The sequence below is a fragment of the Candoia aspera genome, chromosome 2 (assembly GCF_035149785.1).
Source record: "Candoia aspera isolate rCanAsp1 chromosome 2, rCanAsp1.hap2, whole genome shotgun sequence".
Classification (NCBI taxonomy): Eukaryota; Metazoa; Chordata; class Lepidosauria; order Squamata; family Boidae; genus Candoia; species Candoia aspera.
In genome coordinates this window covers 236,208,094-236,230,559 of record NC_086154.1, presented here as the reverse complement: position 1 = coordinate 236,230,559, position 22,466 = coordinate 236,208,094, and the positions used below count along the sequence as shown (strand labels likewise).

Genomic DNA, 22,466 nt, shown 5'->3' with positions numbered 1-22,466 from the left:
CGTCTTGGGTGGCCCTTCACGGTTTAGCTCATGGCATCATTGAGGTGCTCAAGCTCCAGCACCACGACAAGGTAACAATCCTTTGCTGAAGTCCATAAGCATACTGCATCCATATTGTAACATTTCTCCAGTCACACCGTTTATCCTTGCAACCTTACTATTTTCCAACATTCTTAACAGCATTTATGACTTCCTTTTCATCATTTTTCCCCCCGGATATTTTCTTTTATATTTTTTTCCTCAACCAGCCACAACCTCTTTCAGGATCATTCTATGAAGCTTCCTTTTTCATACTTCAGATTAATGGAAATATTCACAGCACAATGAACATTCCCTTTTTACAAGTTGTTATCCTACAAGTAAGCAAAACATTGTCAGTCCCTTGCGAAGATGTATTTAAAACCTCAAAATAGGTTTTAACTGGCCTCATTCCATACCTCCTCTATTCATTTTCTTCTATGGTGCATTCATTTTGCAGACATCTTACTTGGAAGTTAGCTGCATCAACTTATACTGAGCAAACACATGTCAAACTAGAGAACTAGAATTTATTTATTTCTCTTCTGCCCTGTTTTTCCATGCAACAAGATTTTCAAAGGGGCAAACAGAACTATAACAAGTAAAATATTAAACACTTCTACATTCTGTTAATCAAAAAACCTTGAACTGCTTGAATTTGTCCAGAATAACCACCTTCTCTCAACCAGCTGAATGGTCATTTCAGCAGAATACCTTCGTGCCTTGTTACCTGCCCATCATCTGTGCCATTATAGCATTTGTACACAGGCTCAGGACTGAAAAGGTGAGGTTTGGGGAAAAAATAGAAAAGCAGCAAATTGTCCTGTATTTAGAACAGAAAGTTAGATGGATGGTTGCTTATTTATTTCATCTGCATGGGCAGCCAGTTGGAAAAGAAACTGCAACTTATAACACTTTTCCAATATTCAGTCTGATTAATCAGTATCACTGAGAATATTGCATGACATTGGCATGTCTATTTTGTTTACTTTGTTTACTCATCTGTGTTGAAGCACCTTTCTTCCTAAATACTAATTCTAATAAATCTCTGCAGCTTTATTTGGAAGCAAGTCTCATAAAACTAGTGAGTCTTACATTAATAAAATGTGCACGGGAGCTCATGTTTAATATTCTTAACCTAATATCACATCTGACCCTGGGTCAGACAACTAGTATTAATTGAGTGCATTGGGTCCAATCATAGAGAAAGTTAAATTACTGAATCCCCACTGAATCACTGGGGATAAATCTCATCTATGTTCTTGAGAAGCTTTAACTTCCTTCTCAAGCACAATCTCTTCTTCCTCCTCTTCTTCCTCCTCCTCTTTCTTCATCATCATTTCCCACATTATGTAAACCTGAACACCCTTTCAGCTCTCTATTTAGTTGAAAAGTGGCTGGCTATGGAAGTCTGGTTTGTGCTTGTACAGTATGAACATCCAATATAAAATTCACATATTGAAGTCATGTTTATCTATATGACAAAAGTCTGCTGAGCAGATAAATTATTATTTCCCAAAGAGTTCTGCTGCAACACATTGGTTTTCTACAAGTCTCTGAACATAAAAGAGTAACTCAAGTTTGGAAGTAAATCATACACATATTTGTCTCCTGTATACTTTCTAGTGAATGAATCCCTTTTTTCCATGGTGTGTCCAATTACATTTTAAAGGGCAGGTTAAGTTATAATTTTTGTTATATCCACTTTCATGCTTCCTCAAGCAGTAATGAAAGGTTTGGCTTGAGGACTTCTAGCTTTAATTTTCCATGCATCTTTGCCAGGTAATAACTCTGAAAATCTCTTTTTACTGAGAACTCCTCCAAAAGGTGCAGCTGCGTGCTGGTTTCATCTTGCAGTTTGTAACTATGTTGGCAGTGTTTAGATGCAAGGTATGTTGTCAGCTCACAGGCTGTCATTGCTAAATGCTGTTCAGGCCTGTCTCTATTAGTGAAAGGCAAGAGCTTGTAGATTGGAGGGAATCCCACTCTCTTTTTAATTTGATTGGTTATTACTCTGACAGGATAAAAATAGAACTAGCGTTTCTGCCTTATCATTAGACCTGGGATAAATGCTTAATGTCCAGTGAAGAAGGCTCTTTAGAACAACTACCAGGGGCTTGAAATTTTGGAGATAATATGGCTTAAAATAAAAGTGAAGAGTGTGCTTTTTCTTGTGGGGAAACTAAAATGATTACTTTAAGTGAAAAATTGATCCTGGATTGTAGCAAAGGAATCTGCAAAGTTGCTCGGATTCTTAAGAGTCGACTCGGGTCTCCAAACTTCTGTGCGGTTTTACAACACATTTCAAAACAGAAGATAGTTTTAAAGTCAGGTACTGGTTGATGACTACTTAAGTTTTTTTGAAAAAAAATTGTACATGTTCATTACAAATCACATGTAGGTATCAGTATCTTGATCAAGTCTTAGTTATAGGCTAGTTTAGTTAGTTATATTCTTAGTTACTTCTTGTTATGGTTTGGTTTGGTTTAGTTTAGTTATAGGTTTTGCTTAGTTCTAGTTACAATCTTTTGATACATGTATAATTCTCTGCTCTATTATATCTAATCCATATTCAAAGCTTGTTTTGGCATTAGTGAGTGGAATACTAAGCTTTATTCCAATCTGTTACCGTGTGTTGCAGCAGCATTTTAAAAAGTAAAAATACCATGAATAAATCTGGCCTTCTTTGTAAATGATGCAAAATGGCATTTTGTTCTAAGCATATTATAGGATATTTAGTTTGGGACGTAAATGTTTCCTGATTTTTTTTTTCCTTAACTTTAAATGAGCACAAATGGTTTTGGTTTGCGCCCCCCCCCCCCCCCCCCCGGTCGAAAGTTTGCTGTTGAAAGTCCCAATTGTACAGGGAATTTATGCAAAAGCTTTGCAGCTGGAAGAGGTCCATTAAAAAAAAATATTAAACTAGTGTGTTAATGGCCTTTTGTGATATTGTATAATAATAATAATTTGTTCATCTTGATTTAATTACATGTTTAACTACTGTGGGTAGAATCTAATGGGATGTTCGTTCAGTAGAAGCAGTTTCTGCAAAAAAACTTACTCCTGCACATTCAAAACCTGATCTAGAGGGTCGCAAATTCTCTGAAACAAAGTGAAGAGCCTGTGAGGAACTGTAGTGGACAGGGACGAGCAGGAAGAAGTCTGTCCTTTCATTGCTATCCAATTTCAAGTATTTTTTTATAAAACCTTTTGGAGTTTTGAACTGAATGAGATGAGGAATATTTTCAAAAAGCAAGTGCATTTTTCTCATGGTAAAAAAATCCTAGTTAGTGGTATCCTAGTTAAGTTGTATTTTAAGTAATAACAATGTTTTTTCTAAAGCATAGTTTCATTTCCAGGAGCATCACAATTATTACAAGCATCTTCTTGGAAGAAAAGATGTCCTGTTTCCTTTTCTCATTAAAGTAGTATTTTAAAAATACTGTTCTCTGGAATGATTTTTTGCAGGAAGTTAGAAAGACCTTAATTAAATTGTCCAGCAGATTAAGGTTATAATAGTATGTGCACATTTGGAAACAAGCCCCACTGAGCATTGGATTTATATGCAAGTAAATATAAATGGGATAGTACTTGACGTGTTCCAGAGTTCGACCTTCTCTTTTCTGTAGCATCCCAGTTGATTGCAAGAATATTTCTAAGTCTGAATCATTTAGTGTCGCTAATGGCATGGGAAAAGATTGAAAAAAGCTTCTTCTAAAATAGGTTTTTGTATATAATTAATATAAGTTTTATACATTTAGAGAGAGAGAGCAGAGATGTACAGTTATCTTGTGTAAGAAAATTACATGTATATAGGAAAGATTTATTATTTTACTGATATGCTATACCACCTTTCTGATTCTTCAACCATCAAGACAGCTTAAAGCAATAAAAATGCAAAATTAAAATTAATACACTAAAATGAAACATTATGAATAATTAGAAGTTTGGCAGAAGAGATGTGTTTTTACCATCTTTCTGAATAAAGGACCACAGGCAGAGTGTAAACACATCTCCTTAGAGATCACATTCCACAGTCTAGGAGCCACACAGGTGAAGGCCTTTTTATAAGAGTGACGATTCAAGTTGCTGCCAGGAGGGCAACTTCAAATGGGCTTCTCCTGCCAATCTAAATAGCCAGACAGGTATGTTGATTCAACATATAGATACATATTCTATACACGGTATTTATCTCTTTTATATCTTTCAAAATGGTTGTTTTCCATTTACCTAAATCTATTCCTTGATGACAAGAATGGCTACACAAGTATTAGAACATTCTTTTAATACATTTTTTTCTAAACAAAGGTTGGTGCTGCGAAGAATGTTAGCTTTTAAAACCTCGCTGCATAAATGGTTCTTGTAGAAATTTCTAGCTAGTTTGTCTCTCAAATGAAAGTATATAGTTCTCTCAGCTGGTCCTAAATGATAAACTTAAGTATAACCTAAGTATTTGTTTGTTTATTTATTATGAGAAGCTTGTATAATACTTGTACCTAGGATATCCTGCAGTATGCCCAATAATTCGGCTTCATCCCACTGACAAGGGAGATGAACAAGAAAGAATAGCAAGAATGCTAAAAAGTACTACATGATGTGCCCATAAATACAAACTAAGATATCTGACCTCAAAGGAGCCAAGTTTTTTTAAAGGAGGAAACCTAACTACGACATGGGAATGCCCACTTCATGCTACCATTGATTTTTCTATAATTTGACTTAAATATAAACTTTGATGTTGGAGTATCAAATTTTATTTCAAACAGAATTATCATGTACAATTCAATATGTGAAGCACAGAAGAAAAAAAACTGTGTAGACTCTCACAGCTGATAAAGGGAACTTGTTCAGTATTTTAAATTTAACCAGGTGTGTTACATCTCAGGCTTTTCATAGACATCTGTCTGTCTGTCTGTCTGTCTATCTATCTTATCTATCTATCAAAGTTATATTGAAGTGACAAGAAGCAACTCTAGGTGGCATACAGAAATCAGATAAAAACAAAATACAGTCATTATACAGATATACAATGCTAGGGAAAGTGGAAGGCAAAAGGAAGAGGGGCCGACCAAGGGCAAGATGGATAGATGATATTCTAGAGGTGATGGACTCATCCCTGGGGGAGCTGGGAGTGATGACGACCGACAGGAAGCTCTGGCGTGGGCTGGTCCATGAAGTCACGAAGAGTCGGAAGTGACTGAACGAATAAACAAACAAAAAAAAACAGATATAAAAAAGTAATCATTAAAATTGAGATATATTGAAAAGCAAGATATACAAACCATGGGCATGGAAAGAGTGAATATATCAATAGTGGAGCCATCTTAAAATATAATTGATTCCCTGGCACCCCCAAGTGTCCTGACTAGGCAACAACCATGCTGAGACGAGAAAAAAGTCTCTAGTGTTTTATTACTGCTATAGTAGACAAAAAATCCTACCAAACTGAAGAAGCGTGGGAAAACCCAGACAGATAAACCCCAAAAGTCAAGGCATGTCTGTTCTGGGTTTCTTTGAATGACAGCTCAAATTCTCTAAACTACGCATGCGTTTTCCCCCCTGGATAGGGACCCCCTTCTTCTCACCATCAGTACTCATGACACCAAGCCTGGTGACATAATCAGGTCTTGAGGGACCTCCGGAACATTAGCAGGAATGGAGCTAACCTGACTTTGGGGGGAGGGGAAATGCTCCATAAGGCAGGTCCTGCAGCAGAGAAGGCTTGCCTCCTGGGGCCCACCAAATGTAAGTCCCTAACAGATGGTACTCGTGGCATGCCTTCTCTGCCAGATCTCATGTGACTTCAAGTGTAGCTGAACTGTATGTACTTACATACTTACTTACCTATTTATTTTACAGTTTTTACACTTCCAGATCTTTGTGAGCAGTTTTCACCACCAGAAAATGCACCACCTCTTCTTGTGAAATTAGTGGAAGCCATTGAAAGAAAAGGTATGAAAAGGGTAGAATATAAATTTGAATAAGTTGGCATATTAATTTTATACAAACCTAATCATTCAAACGCAACTTTTGAAAGTCTTGATTTTGCATTGCAAATAATATGTAGTACTGTCAGAACCCATAATCAGACAATATTTGATTCTGCACATTTCTTGCACATTTATAGTTTTTAAAAAAACAAAGAATCCTGAAATTAAATTTAGACTTAATTTATGTGATGACCACATGTTGCTTGAACAGTGAATGCAGCTAGTGGGTTTATTAACATATTTAACCAAGTTTTCCTAAAACAGGTAGGAGACAGACACAGACTTGAAGACAGCACACTTTGCTTAATTGAAGCAAATTATTTTGTCTCTTCAGTTTGACAGAAGAATCTCTTTATCAAGGTTAATCTAAGTTACCTCACATCAGCTTAATACGTTTGCTCTCCTACGTAGACTTGACCAAACAAACAACATACATACATAACAGAGAAGTAATTCCTATGCCAGGGAGTCAGTTTTGACTCCAGGCAACTGCCTGGACTAGTCCCTGCAGTTTTATTGGCAAGATTCTCAAAAGTGGTTAGCCATTGCCTCCTTCCTAGGGCTGCAAGAGAGTGACTAGCCCAAGGCCACCAGCTGGCTTCACGGTCTTCCAGTTTCTAGCCTTAACCACTCTACCAAACTGGCTGTCTATTACTTTATACCTGTATATCTAGTTTTATATCTGTATTACCAGACATACAGATATTAGAACACATGAAAAAGTAGGTTTTTATGCTTCTACCCTATTATCCTAGTAGTGCCATGTGAATAATAGTGTATTTAAGTTTTCCTCTCCACCAGATTATTTCACTTTATCAGTTCTTACCTTGATTAGAAACTTCTTTTGTTAAGTTTTTCAGTTGATACTGAAGTTCAAAAACATTTGCTGTTGGTGAAGGTTGAAAGAGTGTAAGAGGGTTTGATGAAATTTCTCAGCGCTGTGCTTGCTGCCCACAACTCCTCTTGCGTGGGCCAAGTGTTAAGTGGCAGCAACTTCAAATACTTCCTTTGATAAGAAAATAGCACTTGTGCTACTTTCGACATGTACAATGCTAGTTACATCAGCATATTAAAATCTTACTTTAAATAAATCTTACTTGGCTTTCTTTGACATTGAACAAGGTATTCACTTCCAACTTGCCCTAGGTTTTCTCTGTCTCCAAATATACTATATAAAAAGGTATATAAAACAAATGTATAGATAAAACTATGTGCAGTCAGTTGTTTCCAAAATACAAAGGCAAAAAGCTGCCACAAGAAACTGTGTTTTGTATTCAAAACAACTTATACATTAAGATTAGGTCTTTCAGCTCCTGAGATCAGTGATTCTCAGCTTTTCCCATCAAATACTCCCCTAAAAGGGACTAGATCCCATCAAGATAGAAACTGTGTTACTTTTTCTGAACAAAGCATGGATGTCCAGAGGCTTTCTGTTATGCATCAGTTGAAATATTGCCGTTAACAGCGCAGGTAGCCCTCTGCTAGCAGCCACAATTGGGGCCAGCAACTCGGTCGTTAAGTGCTGCGGTCATTAAGCGAAAATCACATGGCTGTGACTTGCAATTTTACTTCTGCGTTCTCCCTTAACTCTGCTTGTCAGAAGCCGCTTGTGATTGTGCAAATACCAATCATATGACTGCGGAATGCTGCAACAGTTGTAAATGTGATGGTTGGTCGCAAAGTCCTACACTACATAGGTGATCAGATCCCCCTCCTCCTCCATTATTATACAGCTATAAATAGTTCTTTAAAAGTTAAACTAAGCCACAGAAGACCCTAAATTGAATCAAGGTCTGTTACCATGGAAAATACCTAGCTTTCCCCTTCCAACCAGAGTTAACTGGAGTATTGTGATGGTTAGAACTTTTGAAAAGTTCACTCCTCCTTGGTACTTCTTCTAGGAACTCATCATATGCTTTAAAGTATTAGTTTGGTTTGGTGGTTGTTTTTTAGCTTTGGTATTTGTTTTGGCCTTTTTTTTTTTGTAAGAATTTTATTAAGTTTCAAAGCAAAGATAAAAGCTACGAAAAAAAACAAAAAACTATAAAGAAAAAAAAGGAAAACAAAAAGATGTGAAAAAACAAGAGAGTTTTTTTTTTTCAAAGTTACAAAAAGATGCGACTTACAACTTTTAACAGCAAGGATATACAAAAATTTTCCATAATCAATCTCTTACTCTATATTAAACCAATACCACATTATTTCTATAAATCATTCCACTTTGGCACTTTATAAAAATCATTAAGTACAGCTACTCCCTCCACTTACATTGAAATAAAGAGGGGGGAAAAATTCATATGAATCTCCTGAACAACCCCCCCAAAGATAGCATTTATTTAATTATTTCCTTCCTACTACTATTCTATACATTTCTGTCTATTATAATAAAAATCAACTAAAAAGCACATAAATTGTCTGCCACTGTACTTAATAGTACAACAATTTTAATAATCTTAATAAACCCCAAACCAAAATATTTTTACCCTAATAATCTTAATCCAAATCCTTAAAGACAAATAACATCAACCAGACCCTAAAAACAATCCAGATAAACATGACCCCTTCTTTTTCATGGCATTCCACCAGAAAATCAATTTCACTTGTTGCTTGCAGATCCCTGTTACTCTTAAATTTCTCCAAGTCCACTATCCAATCTTCATCCAGCATCTCAGTAGAAATCCCGATCTCACTCTTAGAAGAAACATTTCTATCACTGTTAAATTCCTCAATTTTATCCACTACATCCCCAACCAGATGACACATTTCAGACCTCATATTTTCCACTAAGTCCGGAATGTCTTGCATAAAAGCTTGATAGGAGTCAGAAAGAATCTGTTTAAAATCCTCCATGTCTCATGCAGTAGATTATGGCGCCCCCTAGGAACTTAACCAGCGAAAGCTGAAGATACGGAAAAGTTCCAAAGTGTGTTTACGCAAAGTAAGAGTGTGATAAGCAGACAATTCCCAAGGGAAAGTTGAAACAGAAAGCTGAAGGTTCAGATCAGCCAATTCAACATATAGGAAAATGCTAATAACTTCAAATTTAGTCCAAAAATAATAACAGGAAGACAATTGTTTACTCCCAATCCTCCTTAATATTTGGAAGGAGTACGAAGTCCAAAACTTAAAAAAGAATTCTTAAAAAGTTATCCCAAAAATAACAATAAGCACCAAGAGAGCCAGCTTCTCCTCACTGTAGAAAGCCTCTTAGGATACACATACTTAAAATACATATATAAATTTGGTGATTTAGAAATGGGGTGGCCAGTCTTAATGTCCCTTTAAGGCTACAGCGTGGCTTGGAAAATGGTGAAGTCCCTGCCTCCCAGCTAGCTCTTACCAGTTGAATGCAAAATGCTGTTTGCGATCTTCAGGCTGCAAGCAGCCGTCTGGAGGTCAGATGGGGTGATTCCAGGTGTTTTCCTTATCTGGAAAAACACTCCAGGGCTTCAGGAAAACCTGCCTGAGCCTGAAAAAAATTGCCATGTTGTCAGCTCTGCCTGCTGAGCCCACAGGCACAGCTGCTCAGTCTGCCATGTCCCCACCAGAAGTCCTGTTTCGGCCTTTCTCAAAGTCAGGATTTTGGATAGAAAACTAGATTAATAATGTTACACAGTCAAGGGTTTGTAAGAGAGACATACTGTCTCTGCGCAGGAGAGACTGAGAACATCATTAGACAAGAACATGGATGAAATGTCAACAACCCAAAGCTACAGGAGGTTTTCAGGATCATAAAACTTAATCTGTTCTTTCTTCTTTTTTTTAAGGTCTGGAATGTTCATCATTGTATAGGTCACAAGGGTCAAGCAGCAATGGTGAATTAAGACAAATTATTGAGTGTGGTAAGCACAACTATTTTCAGAAATCAAACTGGGTAATAATTTAATTTCACTGTAATTTGCTCTCAGGTAATGATGCCTTTTATTGCATTCAAATTCCATTATATGGGATATATCAAATACTGTGGCAGAAATAGTATTTGGAATAGTAGTAGAGTGAAACCTCATTTAAATGGACAAACTGCGGGAGGGGGTGCCTGATATTAATGACATTCCAGTAAATTGAAAAGTGAATCATAAGAGACCCAATGACAGAATCTCTGAAAATCAATCCTTACCAGTCAATTATAGTTTGTCTCTGTCATCTGTATTCAGAGAAACCCAGTTAATCCTTCACAGCAAAAACACATCGCCATTACAAACGTCCCTATAAGCAGCGTCTAGTGCCCATCAAACTCAGCTGGCTCAGGCAGCACTAAGAAGAGGTCCAGGACATGCAAAAAAAAAAAAAAAGTAGCCACTGTCACATAGTAGCATTTTCCAGAATTTACTGAATGGGACTGGAAAGAAAAATGCTGCAAAAAGTGTTATTTGCACAGCATTCTCTTCCTAGAGGTAACTCTTGTGAGCCTTAAATGCAGGTATTGTTCAACACTGCTTGTTGTGAGGGGGGCAAAGGAGTGTGCATCACACACAAACACTTGTTTGTACTTGTGTCATGAGGTCACACCCAAGCATGGAAAGGACAGAGCACACATTTCATCATTTTGACAATACCTCAAGTGGCTGTAGATACCCATGCATCTAAATGGTGGTCTCCCTGAGTGAAGTTTAGCTCCTGACAAAAAGATAAAGCATAACCTGTTTTGTGTCTCTGTGTGTCTTTCCAGAAGGTTCTACAGTGGATTTTGATGGAATTGAACCTCACATTTTAGCAGATGCGTTGAGGAGGTACTTTCTTGACTTGCCAAATCCAGTCATTCCAGCATCTGTTTACAATGAGATGATTTCTGTAGCACAAGGTATGTGTGTAAATGTTTGTCTTGGTATAGAGCTGGGTTTCTGAAGATCCTTATTTTTAGAGTGCATGGGGTGTGTGCCTGTCCACAGAGGGTAGAGGGAGGTAAACAGCGTCATGTGCATGATGCAGATGCTACAATTTATGTCATTGCATCAGACGTGGCATTTGCATGATTACATCAACATGTGCATAACATTTTGGTTTGCTGTGGGACATTGCTGATGGGGTTTCATTCTTTTTCCAAGATAATATCGTAAAAGGACATTATTATAGCTGCTTTCATTACATGATATACATAAATTGGGATTGTCTGCAGCTAATCTTGTTTTCCAGCATGCATACCTGTAGGTTTCACAGAGCTGAAAATGTATGTGTAAATCACTTGTTCACCATACATTTTTAGGTACATAAAAACACCATGTACAAAATAGATCTTAGTGTTAAGAACTCGGTGTAACTTGGCAAGTGTAATATTTGTTCAAACACTGGTTAACAAATCAAGGATTCGTATGTAGAAAGAGCTAATTGTTAACCTTTTATCAGCATGAACAAGGTAAAAGTATTAGAGTAGACAAGATTCTGAAGTCCATTTGCAATTTGGGATGCAGTGCAGTAAAGACATAGAGATAAGGCTTTTCTTTTCATACTGAATACAGGCAGTGTGGACTTAACCTTTTCAGTGGTGGTTTTCAAATTCAGTTGCTCATTATAGGGACAGGATACAACTTTCAAAGTTAGAATTGCATTTGTGAGACTTATCTGCTACATCTCAGAATTACCCAGTCACGTGAAATACTACACAAAAGAGAGATTTCTTCCAGCATACGCTGAACATTTAGTGGTTTTTACCTAATTATATTTCTGTTTCACTTTGACTTTTATATAGTTGATTTTTTTCCTGTCCATGCTTGCTTAATTTTGCACTGTCTTAAGGAAGGGAAAGTTTCAGTTTTTACTAAAGGAATTGATGTCTTCCTGCAAAATTGATGCTTTTCCGTGGCTGTTTAGAACAGTTGCTGATGATTTCAAGCTGATAAGGATTTTTTTCCCCCCAGAAATACAGAACTCAGAAGAATATGCTCAAGTGCTAAAGAGACTCATTAGATCACCTAACATACCTCAACAGTATTGGCTCACACTCCAGTATCTGCTTAAACATCTCTCCAGACTTTGCCGGGTCTCTACCAAAAACCCTTTAAATGCAAAATCTCTGGCTGAAATCTTTAGCCTCCTGTTGTTCAGATCTCCAGTAGCCAGGTAAGATGCATGTTCCTGAGTCTAACTATAAAGATTTTTTTTCTTCCAACATCTATTTTATTTGCCTGTAATATATGGTCTTTTTTTGTTTTTGTTTTTTTACAGTTCTGACAGTACTGAGCAACACATAAAAATATTGGAAGTGTTAATTACAAGTGAATTGAATGAGAGACAACCTGCACCAGGTAAGAAAATATGTATTTTGAAAACTTTTTGAAGTCACTGGTACTTGCTGTTCTTTTATTTATTTTTTCTTTAGTTGATACGCATTAAGGATCTCTTTGCTTCTTTAGATGGTTATGTGTTTGTCATAATGTGCAGAAGTGAAATAGCAAGGACTCTAGTGACAGTTGTTTGTCTTGGATTAGTAGCAGCAAGTGCATCTTGGCACAAGATAGTTCAGAGCCACAAGCTATGTGGAGAATAAAAACTGCCCCCAAGGTATCTGTGGGGTGTGTTGAACTGAGTACAGTGGCAAAGCCATTTCTCATGGTATGTAAAGATTGTGTCTTTCCTGCTAGTCTGGTTTTGATTTATCACCCAAACACAGCTTGTGTCTGGACATACCCAAACTCAAAGTCAATGACATAGTCTTTATTAGTTGTTTTATAACGGTGTTGCAATGAATGCATGTTTTATTGTGGATGTGGCTTTAAATGAATTGTCAAATATATTTATCATATTCTGTACTTACAGACACAACAGTCACTGCTAGGGAACTACACATTAGGTGCAGTGCGCTGGGTAGTGAATTGGATTCAAATAACTTCCTTGGCACAAACTTCCTAGATAGTCATACCAAAGCTACAAAGTTCTTCTAGTGCCATCTTAAGACTGTTGTCTTGCACAATGGCAAAGAACTTGGTTAAATTAATAAATAAAGCAAGTGCTTCCTGCTGATGAGCTGATTCTTCTGAATACCAGTCTTTATATAATACTGATGGCACCACTCAAACACACAAGGGGAACATCAGCAGATTTGGGGAAACCCTTAAGTTTACAGAAGTACAAAAATCCTTCTTAAAAAAAGCCATTGTATAACAAGGGAGAGGTGAAAACCCAGAGGTAGGGCAAATACGCAATATTTTGTCATTGGTCTCATCACTTTTATATTTTTGTTACTGATTTCCTTAAAGCCATTGGTCAGACAGGGACTGCCTACTATTTCAGCAAAAACTTTTGTATCTGATATAATGGATCCCTTTCAGTGCAAACACAGTGCATGGAAAACATACTGAATTCAGAATTAACTTTCTTTAGAGAAAGATGCCACATTTCATGGCACAAAGGCTTATCTGATTTTTCTGAGTATCAGACATAAGCATTCCATTGTCTCATTTACTTGTCTGCAGAATGCTTTTCTTAAAAGCAGAACTGGGACTTGATTGATTTTAGAGAACAGTGGTATTTTGATAATTACATGCTGTAAATACATTCTGTCTCTATCTTGATATTTGTATTGCAGATGCTAATAGTGGCATATAATCTAGAGGAATCATAGGGATTATTGTGATGATATATATGAAGTAGGATTGTAACCATCAGCAAAATTAAAATCCTTTTAATTAACAAAACAAAAATTCTAGGTTAATTGGGCAGCTTGTTTTTAATAATGTTAACAATATAGATGGTAATAAAATTGCAGATGCCCCGGAAAGTCCTGATAGAGATTATATCACATGCAGGCATAATCCAAAATTTATACTTTTTCTCAAACTAAATGATGTATAGTGAGACCTTAAGCTTTGTTGTGAGGTTTGTGATGTATTCTTTAACTTACATGTTGCAGGATTTTACACGTGCACTTTTCTCTGCAAAGTGTTCTCATTCTGTTGCAGACAGGAATCTATCTTAAAACAAGTCAGATTATTGGTTTATATAATTTAGTATTGTCCACAGTGGCTCCCCCAGTTTTCAGACAAAAGTGTTTTTCAGTTCTACCTGGAGGGGTTAGGTATCCTTCAGCATAGGAAAGTTAGAGATCAGGGAATATAAGTAAACACAAATAAAGGGATTCCATCAAGATGCTGAATACTTTCTTGGCCTGCTTCTAATCTGTGGACCTTGGAGGAAAGATGGCCAACCTTCTACTTTCTTGACCCATAATATAGCCAATGCAGTTTAACTAGTCTGTCTTTTTTGACTAACCACTGAATATGAGCATTCATATGAAACTTAAAAGTGAGAAAACTATTTTAGTATACGGTAAATTAAGAAAAGCATACAAATGAACCTTATTTTTAAATTCTATGTACAATTTTTTTTATGAGAACTTTCACAAAAGGGGGGGGGGGGAAACCTCCCCAAATTTGAAGCTATGCATACCTATCTGGAATAAGCTCTTTTGAATGCAGTAGGACTAATTTTGTGTAAGTACACATTGGATGCTCATCAGGAACTATATCAGCCTGCAAAACTGCTAAATCCGTAATGGAAATCTGTAGGTGTAAATTGATGCTTGTTCTGTATCAAATTAGGCTAACTGAGCGGTGAAGATATTATGGTAATTAAATGAGGACGTGACATATTTTATAATAGAGAAGTATAAAATACATTGTTACTTTTATGTTACCCAAATCTTAGTATCAACATGAATCATAAGTCATTTGTGCTTAGAATCTAATGTATTTAACGTTACATAATTCCAACCCTTTTACTCAACTTGAAGTTAATCAGTATTACAATGTTTGTCCAGCAGAGGGCTCTCCTTTTTAGCAAATAACGACAACCAAGCTGCATACCATTTTAACACATTCAATCTTTTACTAAATTCGGCACTGCACTTTCTGTCAGAGGCTTCAGTTATTTCTTTAATATAAATTGTAGATAGAATCACTGAAGCAGCCATAGTTGAATATTAGATCCTGTGTACTCATTCAGTTTTTGCTTTGAGAATTTGATCATCAAACATCATCTTACCAAATGTCAAAATTCAGTCCTGGAAGTACTGCCTTTTGTAGCATTTAATAAAAGAGAAAAAAATGAAGCAGGTTGCAGGCCAAAGGCATGAATGAGCCAGATCATTTAATTCCTCTGTGCGCTGCCATGGACATTGTGAATGGATTTTCCTTCCTATGTGCACTGAGCTATATAAAATTTGCCTCTAGTAATGGAAGGACTAGACTGGAGCTTTATTGGTCAATGATCGAAATAAAGTTTCTGTCTGACTAGACTGGGGCCACATTAATATCACCTCCAACTGTAACTGTTGGCACTGACTCCTGATAAAATCCATGCATACAGGACAACAAACTTCCATGAATAATTAAACATAACATGGAGCAATTTCCTATCTTTGGGATGTTGCAATCATGGTTTTTTGTTGCTGTGATCTTACAGTTATTTTGGGGTGGGAGGTAGCCTCTTCTTCCTTCCTCCCAGTAAAAGTTGATCTCTGGTAGTTTGTGCGCTGCTAGGTACCACAAAGATGGAGTAAGGATCAATAACATACTGTACCAATAGCTTCTGCAGGTTGCAGGTTTCCCACTTTTGATTAAAGCCTTAGCCGAAATTGGAGCCAAATGTCTAAATAATTTGGCAGCTTCTAAGTAAATGGCAGCTTCTGCTATTAAAAGGTAACATAAAATGGGCACCCTAGTCATCTTGTTGCTGCCTTGTGGAAAGTGCTAGTAGCTTATTTCATCAATGGTTATCCAATTTTTCTATCACCAAAAGCAAGATACGAAATGTGTGGAAAAATAATGTTTCTAGAGAGCTTGTTTCTGTCCAGGATTCTCTTTTAATATAATTCGCTTACTGCTGGATAATGGTAGACTATATGTAGGACAGGGTATTGCATGGCAGTGTTAACAAAAGATGTTAAATATAGTTATAAGCAAACAGATTGTTGAAGTTTTAAAGGCAATTGCATTAAAAAGCCTGCTCGCTCTTAAGGCTTGCTAATTTTTTAATGTTAGAAACAAACACAGTTGTCCAAATAGTTCTAGTTCTATTGGTGGGCTGCAGTGGGAGCCCAGAACGAAAAAGAAAACCCAATTAAGAGAACCAGAATGGAAATTAGGTCTATTAAACTAGCAGTCATGCAGATATACAACCAGTTTGGCTAGAGGGCAGGAACTCAAAGTCCATACCTATGATAACCAATAAGTTTTAGGGGAGATGTTAGAGGAGAATAATAATGCAGGGGAGAATTATGACCCTAAAACATCAGTTTTCTGTTGCCAATCTTAAGAATAGTTTGGGCATATCTTTTTCCCTGAATTATTTCCTTCCTTCCTTCCTTCCTTCCTTCCTTCCTTCCTTCCTTCCTTCCTTCCTTCCTTCCTTCCTTCCTTCCTTCCGGCTGCATACAGTTTTTCAAAAACTACTTCCCCTGTTTACTTCTCACAACTCCTATCTTTTAATATTCTGAGAGGGAACTGGCATATTGGGTTTACTTCCTGCCTTCTTCAGTATGTCAAGCCAAAAACATAGAGTCAGAGGAGCAAGAGGTGAAAGTTTCTCTAGAAAGCAAAAGCAGGTGGGGAGAATGCTTCCTGTGGCATTCTCCTTCAGCAGCCATATAATCCATATCATTCTCAACCATGCCTTGATTGAATATCAGGAGCAGCATGTTCCAAGAATAAGATGGAGGGATATAAAGAAAAAAGGAAAACAATGTTTATATTTCCAAAGAATACTTGTCTCTTTGCGCCCCCCCCCCCCTGCAAATAAAGTCTTCTTCCATCTGGAAGATAACCCAATAAAATCCACAAATGCTTATTCAGTAGTAAAATAGAATTATGCCACAAGACTAATAGATTTATATATGCTCAGGTACTTAGGGTGTGCATTGTTTTGGCTTATATAGGAACTTCTGTAATATCCCCCTCCCCCTTGTGTTGTCAGGCTATATGAGGATTTCTTCTTTTAATGAAAGCTTGTGGGTTCCAAGATCCATTTATGCCAGTTGTAGGAGGGTACACTATTTCTTACTCATCCTTTCTACACAGATACAGAGAAATGGATTTGATCAAACAACATTTATGTCAAAATCTTTATCTTGCACTGACCACCCTTGACCAAAATAATGTCCTTGTTTTAGGGCTCTAATTTATGGCACATCTGCTTGAGAACAAGCCCTGTTGGACACAGTGGGACGTACTTGCAAATAAAAATGCACAAGATTGTTATTTATATTATAAAAGCTAGGTGGAAGCTAGAGCTAGCAAGAGGTTGGGGAGAATTTAAAGTTTAAGTTGATTTTAAATTGACTCAGTAGCGTACAGCTTCATTTGAGGAGACCTCAGCACCTGTCATTGTGGTCCATTGGAAGGTGCTGTAGTGAATGCTAAAGAGCTTTTGAATTTGTGGGCTTTGCGAGGCACAAAACTTTACAAGGATGGCTTTCATTCTATCTCTCTTCCCCCCCACCCCCGAACTAGCTTAGCCACTTCCTGTATTTGGCTGCTCATAATGCTTTTCTTGACTGTCTCCTTCAACACTGAACAGAGCAGCTGGTTATAGAAACCGTTTTAAGGCTACTTACAATGGTCTTCTCATTTACTTAGCTAAAATGAGACTGATTAGTTTTGCATTGGCCACTTGTTAACTGATGACAACTCTGACTTTGACTCCAGCTCCCCTCCCCCACCTGAAATCCCTTGCTCAGCAAATATTTGAACCTGCGCAAGTTAATCATGAAACTGAGATCTTTATCTCGGAGAGACATGCAAGCTACAGAGGACTTTTTTTTTTAAAAAGCCTGCTAAATTCAGTGATGAAACAGAAATGGGCTGATAGTCTCAGCAAGCACAGAGATTGATTCTTTCCAAAGGCAAAAAGACGTGGAGCTTTCTGATTCTACCCACTGCAGCTCTTTCTTCTGGATCTACCAAGCAAAAGAATTTATTACAGTTTTGGAGATGCTTCTTCCTGGTTGTTTCAGAGAAGATTTGAATCCAAGGAAAGGCTGATTTAATTTTTATTTTAATCTGTGAAGCTCAGCTGAGATCTCATTCAATCTGGAATTTTCAGATTGTGATATACAAAGGTGAATGTGTGCCATGCATAGTATACAAAGTAAGTAATTCTTGATTTAATTTGAAGTAATGAGAGAAAGAGAGATTGATTCTTGAAAGGAAGGAACTCTGTGTGTGTGTGTGGATTTACATATACATGGATACCTCTCAATCTATATCACAATTAGAATAATATATGCTGCAATAAAGCAGATTAGGTAGTTATGCTTTAATAGTCAAAATGTGCTTTAATGAAAGTTGATACCTATTCAACATATGCTGGAACTGTGGAAAATCACCGGTTTGTCAGAATCTTGCTCTTTCTGGTTTGCCACGTGATGTCATAGCAAGCTAGACTAGTTCGGGTTAAGCAGTAACCTGATCATACAAGTGCAACTGTCCAGAATTTAGCCAGTAGTAAAACCTTAGTGAGAAAGTCCTCTTCTCCCACCTGTACAAATGTACTTTGTTGAAAGCTATTTCGGGAAGAGAGAGAGAGAACTGACTGATAGTTAGCAGTGTTGCTTTATGTCTCACATAACCTATGTAAGCAATGCGCTTTGGCGACAGAGCTATTTGGATAGCAGGTGGGCTAAACCCTGAACTTCACTGTTTGAGCTTGTGTCTGGATTCTCTGAAGTGTCCTGTTACTTGAAGCAAGTGGAAGGAATCTCTGGAGCCCGTCCACCTAACTGGAGAGGGTGGGAAGGCGACTTCAGGATGGGCTTAAACATGGTTGTGGTAGGGTAATCAGTTTGTACGGGCATTTGCCACTCTGGGTGCTACAAGCATGCAGTTACAAAATGTTGGTTCTTTCAGGGGATAAAAATGGTCAAAAGATTATTCTTATGTGCAGTGCTTTGAAGGTAAAAATGTTTATTCATGGCTTGTTGCAGGACACATCCCCTAACAATACCAGTGCAATCATTTGTGTGGCAATATTTGTACTATTGAGTTCAATACTCTCCATGTCTGGCCTTCATTTGTGGAACTGTGTTATATATTCAGAATGCAACTGCATGATGAGTTCTATGATACGGGGGATTTTTCTAAAGGCTAAAGAAGAAATTACCTTTCAAAAAAGAGCTTTATTTTTTATTTGCTTTAGTTGAGAGATTTTTCAGGGCTTAAGAAAAATAAAATCTAATAAACTGGACATTATCATAAAGATCTTGTTTAAGAATTGCAGAACTGGCAAATTATGGAATCAAGTCAACTAAATGCATATAAACCAATTTATAAAGACCATTCTCCCATTTTCCCAAGCATTTATTGGCTGGGAAGTCAGCTAACAGGTAACGGTTTGTTTTTTCCCTTACTGCAGCCTAGGCTTTTTTGTTCTCCATTTTAAAAATAAAGTTAATTGGAATGTTAGCCCATAAAGCTGGGACTTCCGGTTGAAATGCTTTGTGAGTAATGACATATGTCGATCCTACTTTAAAACAAATGACACCTTAAGAACATTTTATTAGCATAAAGCCTATTCTAAACCAAATGTCCATAAAATGGGCATTGGGCAATACCTTTTGAGATTTCTGGTTTATCTGTTTCTCTTTAAAAGCACCTTTGTAGCTTCAAAGCCCAACAAAACAATGCACTGATATTGCACTGCTGTGTCCAGAGGGGAACTAGTAGTGAAAGAGAAGGCTTCCTGCTGCAGCAGCGTATCACCCTTTTGTCAACCTGCCAGCGGTGGAATGTACCAAACGGCAGGCAGAAAAGATTAAGGAGGAGGGGAAAATCAGTGTAAACTGAGAAACTCATTCAGTCTTTTTTAATGAATAAGATCAGGTGCCGGTCATTAGTGCCTGCTCTTTCTGAAATGACAATTGTTATAAGATTAACAATGAATAACAAAAATGATGAAATAGGAGTGGTCCAGTGACATTATTTTTGACATGATTGGCTGGGGATTATGATGTAATAGGTTACAGTGCAGCCCCTTAGAGGTTTTAAAATGAATTCCAAGACACCATTACAAAGAGAGATCCTGGATGTTTCCTTTTAACTGAGCTTTCTCGCTGAAAGTCATGTACAACACAGTCTGGAACATGGAAGAATTGGATCTAGAGTATCCTAGGACAGATGTAAATTGTGGCACAGACTTGATTTTTTACATAGAAATGGACCCACCAGGTAATGGTAATACTGTACTGCAGCATTATGATTGAAAAGGCAAGCAGATTCTGGATGATACAGTAGCTGCTGTTAGAGCAGAATCAAGTGTTTAGGAGGAATTTGTGATGTTGTTAAATTGTGTTTAGTGCAGAGAAAAAAGAGTCAGGAAGGGGGTTTGTGCAAATTTCTTTTTTCCTTGTTAGATGAAACTGCAATTGTCATGTGTTTCTGTTTTAGTTTCTTCTCTCACCTGTAGGTCTGTTTGTTATACAGAAAAGGTGATCCTGTTTTCTGCATCACGATTGACTCAAAATGCAATCAGAGGGATTTTTCTTAAAACAATGCTGGCATTTAAAATTGTTAGACACTGTTACGTTTATTAGATGTGATCCTTTTTATTTGCATGCATTTAGCACAGGATAAGCAGATCATTACCTTAAACCTCTGAAAATGCAATGCTCATTTTGATTTATATGTTTCATAAATGTGTTTGGTGGACAAAGGCATGAGTGAACTTAATGAGTGAACTTGCTTGATGTTTATTCATTTTTAAATCATGACCCCCTTTAGCTGGTAAGCCAGGGAATGCTGCAGTATCTTCTTTGCCACCCACGGATGTATGTATGCAGCCTTGACATTGAGCAGCAGAGATGTGGCTTGAATCAGTCTTGTCATTTAGAAGAGTTTTATCCTGTAGACTGTTCAGATTAAGACAAGGGATATCTGGGTCACAGACTGGCTCAAAGTGTTTTGGGGCAGCACATTATGAAAAAAAGCATAAGAAACCCAGCTGATTGTCCTAAACCACATAGCAGTACTGATGATTTGCTGATTTGTTCTTAAACCACAGCAGGGTTGGAGTTGGATAGCAGAGCAATTCCTCCTGAGTAATTAAATTGGGGGAGGAAGGCTTAAAAATAATTGCATTGTATAAAGTGACAAACAAAGAAATTTAATACAAAGGATGTGACAGGAGGAGGAGAACTTCAGTTTGTATATTTGGAAGTCTAAATTGTGTTCTGTTCTAGATGGAAGGGGGAGGAGCTCTTGACTGGGAGCATAAGACTGTGAGATAACAGAGGCTGCAGGCTTATGCTTATATACCCAGAAAAAAAAATCGCCCCCAATACTGATAAATTCGTATCTTTTTTTTTTTTTTTTGCTAAGGAATTAATTTTGTATGCATGCCATTTGGATTGCTGGGAGACAAGTTGAAAAACATGGCAGATTACAAAAAAATTCACTAATTTAATAGATGTTAATTAAACATAGTTTCATTAAAGCATTTAAAATTATATTGCCTGCAGCTAAGCTAAATATTTTTTTTATATCTCTATTTCATTTCAGCATTGCCTCCAAAGCCTCCAAAACCTAACACTGTAACAAATAACGGCATGAATAATAACATGTCTTTGCAAGATGCTGAATGGTACTGGGGAGATATTTCAAGGTAAGAGAAAGATACCCTTTATCTTGATTGTACCTACATGTGCTTAGCCTCCACTATATTGTGGTAGCTTTAAAGCATTTGTACCACAGTTTCTGGTTGCACAGGATTTAAAATATTTAAAAGTATGTGGACACCTACTAGAAATAAAAAATATAACATAGATTCACTAAACATTTCTATGCTAATTTGCTGTAATTGCAAGCATATCCCGAATAGGTACATCTACTTTTTTACATCTAAAACTCATTATGTTAATACAGAAGACTAGAAATACAAAACGTATCTATTCTTTTTACCTTTTCTTTTATATATACAAGCTACCATCAAATTCTTCCATGATACAATTTTTTGAGCAAAAAAAAAGTTCCATTAGAGTAACTCAAAGATTCCAAATGCTTCCCTTGCAGTCTGAAAGAATTAGGCAAGTTATGCAAAGGACTGCTCTTTTTTGAAGAAACTAAACCTGAGGTTGCTTTTGGTTCCCTAATAGGGAAGAAGTCAATGAGAAACTTCGTGACACTGCTGATGGTACATTCCTGGTACGAGATGCCTCCACCAAAATGCATGGGGACTACACTCTCACACTAAGGTAAAAACAGCTGAATCAGGTAGTAACTTTACATCACACTACAGAAGAAAAAAAATAATTACGAATATAGCTGAGTCTGGTTTTTTTTCTGAACTTTACAGGAAAGGAGGAAATAATAAATTAATCAAAATCTTTCATCGAGATGGGAAATATGGTTTTTCGGATCCATTAACATTCAGTTCCGTGGTTGAGCTAATAAACCACTATCGGAATGAGTCTTTAGCTCAATATAATCCAAAACTGGATGTAAAATTACTTTATCCAGTATCCAAGTATCAACAGGT

General features: G+C 37.0%; 1 protein-coding gene across 3 annotated transcripts in view; it reads left to right on the top strand.

Annotated features, from left to right (window-relative positions):
• Positions 1-22,466, top strand: part of PIK3R1 (phosphoinositide-3-kinase regulatory subunit 1) — a 69,029-nt gene that overhangs the window by 37,192 nt on the left and 9,371 nt on the right. The window contains exons 3-10 of one of the 3 annotated variants that reach the window (XM_063295581.1): positions 5,878-5,970; positions 9,776-9,850; positions 10,678-10,809; positions 11,864-12,065; positions 12,171-12,250; positions 21,491-21,593; positions 22,084-22,182; positions 22,284-22,464. In XM_063295581.1, the coding sequence (XP_063151651.1) occupies positions 5,878-5,970; positions 9,776-9,850; positions 10,678-10,809; positions 11,864-12,065; positions 12,171-12,250; positions 21,491-21,593; positions 22,084-22,182; positions 22,284-22,464 (965 nt within the window). Of the gene's footprint in view, positions 1-5,877; positions 5,971-9,775; positions 9,851-10,677; positions 10,810-11,863; positions 12,066-12,170; positions 12,251-17,550; positions 18,087-19,644; positions 20,162-21,490; positions 21,594-22,083; positions 22,183-22,283; positions 22,465-22,466 lie in introns of those variants that run through there. The other 2 variants (XM_063295582.1, XM_063295583.1) reach the window with 2 other exon arrangements.